Source organism: Musca vetustissima, unplaced genomic scaffold (genome assembly GCF_032173495.1).
Source record: "Musca vetustissima isolate MV318-11 ecotype Yass unplaced genomic scaffold, APGP_CSIRO_Mvet_v1 utg1439, whole genome shotgun sequence".
Taxonomy (NCBI): domain Eukaryota; kingdom Metazoa; phylum Arthropoda; class Insecta; order Diptera; family Muscidae; genus Musca; species Musca vetustissima.
Window position 1 is genome coordinate 353,232 of NW_026882330.1, and position 8,643 is coordinate 361,874.

General features: G+C 34.6%; 1 protein-coding gene across 1 annotated transcript; it reads right to left on the bottom strand.

The window, feature by feature from the left end:
* Positions 1-6,394: 6,394 nt before the first annotated feature.
* Positions 6,395-7,708, bottom strand: LOC133328700 (serine protease 7). Its single transcript, XM_061537242.1, has 4 exons — positions 7,383-7,708; positions 7,144-7,252; positions 6,767-7,056; positions 6,395-6,699 (listed from the first exon to the last, which is right to left on the bottom strand). The coding sequence occupies exons 1-4, from the start codon at positions 7,582-7,584 to the stop codon at positions 6,395-6,397; spliced, it is 906 nt and encodes a 301-aa protein (XP_061393226.1). The 5' UTR covers positions 7,585-7,708.
* Positions 7,709-8,643: the final 935 nt, after the last annotated feature.

The window sequence follows — 8,643 nt, forward strand, 5'->3', positions numbered from 1 at the left end:
CGACTGTCAACAAAGCTTTGAAAGCATTTAACGAGAAATATTTTCCGTGAAAAAAGTGGTGAATTATTTCAAATTGAAATGTTTACATTTTGTGTTAAATATTTTATCGATAGTTTTGTTGAAAGTGCAGACACTTTTCGAAAAATTGATGTCTCCATGCATTGACTAAACATTGATTTATTGTTGGCAATATGACCGACCAAATCGATTCTCTTGACTGGCAATTTTGTGCGGGGCTATACTATGACCGTGCTTTGACGGGCTGTAGTGTTTGTGTTGTTTTAGTTAATGCACGACTGGAATCTACTGCAGTCTTGATGTTCTGCCGGTCCTAGTACTTGTATGGGATAGAAAGTTTAAGAGCAATGTGTGACGTGAGTGGTGTAATATGTTTATAAATTGCTTTTAGCAATAAGTGTAAATTTTTTAGTTTTTTTGCTTTTCTCATCCAAAAAATACACACTGTGACAATACAAGTATGTTTCTCTAAATTGATTAAATGTTGTATGCGGTATATCCTTTTTTGGGAAAAATTACCCTACCTGTGGTATTATTCACATTTATCAATATTCTTATATGAATTTTCCATTTTATTAATATTTTTAATGAAATTTAAATTTAAGATCCGGGTTTCGTATTCGTAGTTTTTGTTCCTTTTCGAGTTGTGTTCTAAATTATTTACTAACTTTGACTAGGAACAGTGTCTTTATGTGGTAATTTCGGAAAATTCTTAGTTTGTCCACTTCGGTTGGATAAAACCTCCAAAATATCGAAAATGGTTTGTGACTTTATTTGGGTTGTATTTTATTTTGATCAGCAATACATACCTTATGGGTTCTCCGATGAAGAGGAAAACCAAATTCTCTGTACTTTTTGAAAACTTAGGTTAGAATTTCTGTTTTCAAACATATTTCCATTACCTTCAAAATTTACTATAGCATAAATTTAGGTCGCCACGTCCGGGTCTAAAACATAATTCATTTAATTTGTTGGCCTCCGGCTAACATAACATATGTATGCGACATGTCACCACTAACTAACAGGCGACGACGGCGATGAGAGAATGCTTCTGTGCACAACTATATTTTTGTGTGTGTTAAATTTTGCATATTGTCTCTTGTTGCTGTTGTTACTGTACATCCATCTGCTTCCGTTTCAACTGTTTTCTTCCATTTTGGCCAACCTATATGTTTTTCAATAAAAATATAACGAAACATTGGTCCAGGCTTTCGTTGGTGATATTTTTACGCCTGATTGTTACCGCAAACATAGGAAAAGTTGAGACTACAGTTCAACAGATTTTCTGCTGCTGCTTTAGACCAACCAACAACGATCCATGGTCATTTGGTCACATCAAGTCCGGCATCAATATTACGGTCAGCAGCAAATGAAACAGTGGTGTTAGTGTATCTGTGTGTGAGTGTGTGTCTGTCTGCATGTGTTTGTGAACTGGATATTATTAAAGTTTGCAGTTGATGGTTATTGGAAATTGCATTAGTGTCTTCATCCAGACGGTATGCGCTGAATGCCACACTTTCACACACACATACATACACTCTCTCACATTGAAGTTTTCCTCTGTTATTGGAAGTCAAAGTAAAATAGACAAGAGAAAATTTTTAAAAAAAAGTTGGTTGTGATGACTACATTACGGTAACTAAATTAAAGCAACTTTTTTACATCAATCTTATTTATGTGGGACATTTTGTTTAACCCAATGCAAGATGGTATACATAATGGTACATCAATAATGCCATTCACGAAAATAGTAGCGGAGGGGGAAGAAATATATGGGTAATTGTTAATAGAAATGAAATGGTGGAAAAACTCTTTTCCTGTAAAGGTTTAAAAAAACAAATAATTTCAACAGTTAATTGGGGTTATTTTGGTGTTTGAAACCAGAAAAGAAGTCGGGAAGGGTCAATTTTGGTTATAAGAGGTTACCTTAGGATTATTATAAGCCTTCTTAGGTGTATAATAAATAGTGGATTATTATCATTGTAACACAATGACGTGCCAATTTTGGATTAAATGGATGTGTATGAATTTTTGTTCAGTATTGGAACTGGTCCTAGGAGGGGTTTTATATCCTCCACAGACTATTTTCAATATAAGTCCATCTTTTCACACAGTAGTTTGATATTCCTATGTTAATAAAAATTTCTTACCATATTTCTGATTTTCAGAGAATAAAATACCTGTTGAAGGTCAATATAGATCAATGCTTTGTCAAAGCTGCCATAGATCCTGCTCATCATTCATTGTTTTGCAGCCGAGGTTCCAAAAATTAAGTGCTTGAAGTTACCATCGATATCCTGTCTAAAATTAAATTAACTATGACCAGTACGGGTTCCAATTTAAATTTTAAAGTTTACATTTTTTCATATGTGTCTGAAACGGGGGCGTTATATAAAAATTTTTTCAATGTTTATATGAACTTTTTCAAACGTGGAATTATACTAACTTCGATAATTGGGGTTTTTTCTTCTGAAACCCCGAAATTTCTTACTATAGCCCCATCGATTGGAAACTACCTAAAATAAGGCGGTTCATTTATGTGGGGTCTGTGTAAAAATTGAAAATTTCTGGCAATTTCCATTCAATTGGTATGTAAATTTCTAATTTGTAATGCCTGCATTCCAGAACTGATGTCATGGTATGAGAACATTTTCAAAACACTACCTTAAGTATGGCAAGTTCTATCGTGGTTTCACCATTAACATCTTCCTTGTAATTTGGTATTTTTAAAAATAGTTCGTCTAAGAAATTCCCAGAATGGCAAAAATACCCTCCATAGAACTTTCAGCGAACAAGTGGGCGAATGTGTAGTGAATATTCGCCTACCAGTTCGTTGCCTAGCTATACCAACTACCATCTTAGCTCCAATTGAAACCCGCAAGCATTAAAAAAATTTCCATCGAAACGGGGGACCAAAGTAACTGTTATTTCTGCAGTTAATTTTCATTGGAAATCTCCCATTTTCAAGTGTTTTGCGGTAAACACATTTTTCACTTTGATGTGTTTTACGAAACTTTTCCAATACTTTGATATAGATGTTGAATGTAGTCGTTTTAACAAACAACTGCTTCCGTACACTTTTAAGGCATTACTTGCACCAGCAACACTTTAGTATTTCCTCAACGCCACCGAAGGAAAAGTTGACATTTCTATACCAAGTGCAGCGGCAGCAGTCGGGTTTTTGTGGCTGTGACTGTGAGGCACCAAAGCTCATACTCCTACAAACTGTAAATCCATTGATCAAATGTTGTGTGGCTTGATGTTTGTTTAAGTTTAAAAATATATATAAATTTCTAAATGTGAGTAAATTTGTTTTTTTTTCAGTTTGGGCACCCAAAGCAGCTTACCCTTGCTCTAATACCGAACCGAACTTTGACTAACAAACTTTGAATAGATGTAGAGCACAGCAGAGAGAAGCAAATATCGTCATCAGCGCTGGCATTGCCATGACCAAGTTTACCACCTTGCCATCATTTGGGCCGAGCGTAATGCATGCATCATGTGGCGGTTTATAATGGAGCGAATTTGTCGCTGGATACATGTGTAAGCGATAATGCATGTTACGGCCTGGTTGCTTTTTCATCGTTGATCCACGGTTGGTGGCATAGTTTTAGTTGTTAGTTAGTTCCGTCTATTTTCTGGGTTGTGAGTTTATTTTGGGTTTCCATGCTCTTCTCCTGGTGACTCTTTGTCAACCATTACACACATGCACACACGCACAAACACACATCTATCATCAAACAAAAGTTTAGTTTTCCAACCAACAAACAGCTTAAAAACAGTTAATATTACCAAAATACTCGAAAATTACACAATCATTCGCAATGATGGCGTTGCCGAAAAAAAAACAGCAAAGCTATCCCTACTTAAAAGGGAACGAAAGAAACTTTTTGTTTGTGTGGTGGGGTGTGGCCACAGTTATTGTTTGGGTATGATGTATGTGTTGACATCAACCACAAATAGAGAAATGCTATTTCGATTTCGGTTGGTACATTGACGAAATGTGATATACTCTACGGAATTTAAACAACAATAATTTCAGAGATGTTCCTTACAGAATAATTTTCAATATACGTGTGATCAAAAATTTTGAAAGGTTTGGTGAATGAAATTTTATACTTAGTCACCGATGATCCAGATCTGCAGCATAAGGTCATAACTGATGGTGAATCATGAGTTTATGGCAACGATGTGTCGACCAAATTTGTATAAGGATCCTTTTCGGATATGGATATTTATTTCAAGCGTTCTATTGGAGTTTAAAACATAAACCTATTTCGAACTTAAAATGAAAGTACATTGAAACTTTTCTGACACCTTTTATCCCATGGATATCCGAATTTTCAAATTAAAGTCGCTTTGATTTGAATATGTATTTAAAATTGACAAACCATGAACCTTTCTTAAAACTGTTCTTCAAACCGAAACGTTAAATTACGGTCATTTCGATTAGAAAATAAGTTGGGGAATATTTCAAAATGTTAATCAATGTAAACATCCTAGGAACACATATAAATAGTAAGATACTCGGACGTGGCATATAATTTTACTCTGACCCAGGATATATTTCAGGATAAATCTTTGAATTGCAATATATATATATATATAGCAGGGATGGTCCGTTTGACGAATTTTTAGGTTTTCGACTGTCAGAAAACGTCATATACTTGTATAAAATGTAATAAATGTAGTAAACGTCATTTATTTCAATATTATAACCATATACAGTTATTTTCAAGAATATATATTATTTTTACGTACATCTGACTATTCCTTACTAATGCTAATAAAAAATGCTGAACTTTTTTGAGAAGAAAATTTTGACATTTTATATGGATTTGAGTAAAGCGTGCGTAATTTTCGAATTGATTAATGGGAATTTCTATCTTGTCAAAAACATAATGGTTTTGGGGGGGGTTTCTGACGTATGTATTATACGTCGGAAATGTATGTCATTTACGTCACTGTTTCTGACAGGCCATCTCTGATATATAGTACACACCATTTTTTTATATTTGTCCTCACGACGCATTACTATAAACGAAAAATATCTGCCCTTTGAATTCATACCACCCCTAGATAGACCAACTTCTTTCAGAGGAAATTAACTTGGAAATGCTTAAGGTTTTGTACTGTACATTCAAAATTACATTTCCCTATAATACACTTACAGTCAATGCCAATTGTTTTTTAGATTACACAGATAACCATACATACATACAACCATACATCATTACCACTACCACATCACTTTTAACAAATGTGCTGTGGACGGCTCCTCACTGTTTTGGGGGTAAGTGTATGTGTCCATCATAATTTCTGCAATTTGTATCCATTAGATGGTGTTTAGAGTTCACTATTTATCCGGTACGGTAGGGCATAGCTGCTGTGAATTTCATTGAACGGCCATGAATGTTGTGGGATGTGGGAAGAAGGTATTGCTGAATGCAAATGTGATAAATTATGTGCTGATAATTTGCATAAACTTTCATAATACACACTCAACAAATGTCGACATGGACACCAACACACTCACACATAGACAACAAAATACTCTTATAAGGGGACTTATACACATGGATACCCCATTTGTTCGTTTTTGTTTTATTTTTTTAGGTTCATTGCCATCACTCTTAGTTCAGAGTTTATTTGTGTATGAGCGATAGTTTTTTTGTTTGTTCGTTAGTAAATGTGTTATAATTTATGTATAAAGTTTCGTTTGTTCTCTGTATGTGTGTGTGTGGTAGGAGGCGTCATTTGTGCATTTAGTATAGTTTTGGTTATAAATAGCTTATAGTAAAGTACCTATCAAAAAATATCACGAAAGTTGTAAAAAAAATTGAGAAAGGAATAAAGTATTTAGTTATTGAACTCGACCCCCCAAACATTTCACAGATTATTTGGAAAAAAACTTTGATTTACAACTGCGAGCTTACCTAATTTTATATCAATCATTCGAATTAAGCTTATAAAGATTTTAATATTATAAGAACTTTATATTTGAAATTTAAATGAAAATTAAATCAAACACAATTAATTTGTTTACAATTCATCGTTAATTGTTTTAAGTATTTTAAGGGTACTATCAATTGTAAGAAATCGGTAGCATCCTTTGGCAAACCCATAAAAACGTACCTCCAATTTTATATATTTTGGCAATTTTTTAACGTATTCTAAACGAATTGGCTGTAATTTCATATTTAGTAATCTCGTATAAATTTCCCAAATATGTATCCAAATATAACATATATCCAATAATAATCTCTTGTTGTGCAATTGCAAATAACGCAGTTGTAGATTTTATATTTTTTATATAATTTCCAAAAAAATGGTAACATTTTCTTTACATTTATTTAATTTTAAATAAAACAACACTTTAAGGCTTAACAGTTTGTTTTATCCATGGTATATAGTCGACAACACGTGTATAAACACCTGGCCAGCCTTCTAGACCACAGCGATTACCGAATGAGACAACACCCTCCAAATACCAACGTTTCATGTGTGATTGGCGCATTAGTGGACCACCAGAATCGCCATCGCAACTGTCCTTTGCAAATTCTCCACCAGCACACAATTGAGAACTGATAAGATTTACTTTCTTTGTGGCGTATTTTCTGGTACAGGCATTGTGATCGGTTACCGGTATGGCCAATTGTTTTTTCACATTTGATTGGCGAGCTGGAAAATAAAAAAAAAGAAATCAATTACATGTTTCCATTTATATTATTTTATTACGCCATCTTACCCTCTAAAGTTCTACCCCAACCAGCAACCACAAGCAAATCACCCGGATTGATGGGTGCCTCACGAGTTTCTGACAGTGGCAAACAAACGGGTCGTATAAAATCAGAGTATTCAATATTTCGATCCAAACGTATCAGTGCAATGTCATGATGGTTGTTGGTGTTGCGCACATCATACTGAGGATGGGGTATTAGCTGCTCGTAACCCACTTCGACAACTTTTTGATTGCAATCATCGGCAATACAATCAATTTCCTGATTTATGTCGTATTCACCCAAACGGATGCGGGTCCTATTGGAATTTTGACAAGCAAGAATAAAATATTAAAACAAAAGTGTTTCCTTTCATTGGAAAATGAAAAAAGGACGACAAACTTACAAAGGCCCAACTACGGTTTCAATTTCACCTTTTATACAATGGGCCGCAGTTATAACATAACGCTTATTGATAAGACTTCCGCCACAATTCAATATCAAATTTCCATTTTCTTTGGTAGTGACCGGCACATAAGAACATCGACAGGAAATAAATAATAAAGAATAAAATCGAATATATCAGATGACCTTGTATAAAATAATGAATCTCATTTTTGTATTTCTTCGAAACTGCTCACATACTTTTGGTTCTGTATTCGAGTAACACCATCCAGGGAAAATCATCAATGTTGGTGTCGTTGCCATTGTAGATTTTATTGCCAATCGACTGAGGGCCACATTGTGTTCCTACCGGCAATAGCTCATTACTGTCCTCTGCATAATCAATATCCGACGTACAACAGACAAAGGGTGGGGAGCTGAAGCTACACTGTGACTCCTGCATGAATCTCGTCTGTTGGGCACTTCTGCTTAAATTCTTTAATGAATTCAACAAACTGCTGCAGTCATAAATTGAAATACATTCACCGGTTTTTCCATTTGGATTGCTGCAGCTATCTGCATATAAAGATATAACAACAACAAAAACAACAATGACAGCAAATAGAGTAGATTGCATATGAAACGGGTTATTAATACGCTACAAATGTAAAATATATTTATTTATTTTTCTTTTTTTTTATACGACAGCAACAATAATTAATTGCTTCTATTTTTTGATAAATATGACATGCTTGTTGATACTTCCACTGCCGCTTCGCGGATTGCTGCTGAATGACGCTCTGTTTGTTTAACAAAACAAGACAGCGAACGACTCGGATGGCTACATCAATTGTAAACACGTTTATTTCTCTTCTTTTTGCATTTTACGCTGACGCATGCAACAAAATGTTAAATACTTGGCTACGTGCATACACACTCACATATATTAACAATTTATTCTGATGGAATGCAAATGACTAGCTTTTTACTGCTTAATATCAGTTTGATAGTTCAGGTTACTGGGAATTTTTATTTAATAGTACGATTGATGATTTTATGGGTAGTATACGTTTGCCGCTTAGTTTGTAACGTTTTGAATTTTTACATATATTAATTTGGCATTAGTAACATTTTCAATATATTTTTTAGCCATTGTGAGAATTTGAGACCTTAGGACGCTACACAACGATTGCAGAGAGAAAATTAGTTCTTCAATGTTCAAAAAATTATATTGTGGCACAAAACCGAGAATCAAAGAAATATCTGGAAAAGAAAAGAAATATCCAGGAAAAAAGTCGAAGAATTTTGCGTAAGCGTGGCCTACACTGAAAAAGCCATTCCCATAACACCGGAAAATCCGATTTACGTATCCCTTACGGTACGTAAATCCCTTACGTCGTTTCCACGACAGAGGGGTTTACGATCCGAAACGACCCGAGTAAGAACTCGGCCAATGTCACCTCAGCCCATTGTGTAAAAGCAATAGGGCTGCTACAACAACTACAACAACAACAACTGGAGT

Bases quoted from the DNA above. Each gene is read 5' to 3' on its own strand.
- LOC133328700 (XM_061537242.1), bottom strand. From the start codon at position 7,584: ATGCAGGAGTCACAGTGTAGCTTCAGCTCCCCACCCTTTGTCTGTTGT. The intron at 7,253-7,382 runs GTATGTGAGCAG...TCACTACCAAAG, and splicing joins ACTCGAATACAGAACCAAAA to AAAATGGAAATTTGATATTG. The intron at 7,057-7,143 runs GTAAGTTTGTCG...AAATTCCAATAG, and splicing joins GAAACCGTAGTTGGGCCTTT to GACCCGCATCCGTTTGGGTG.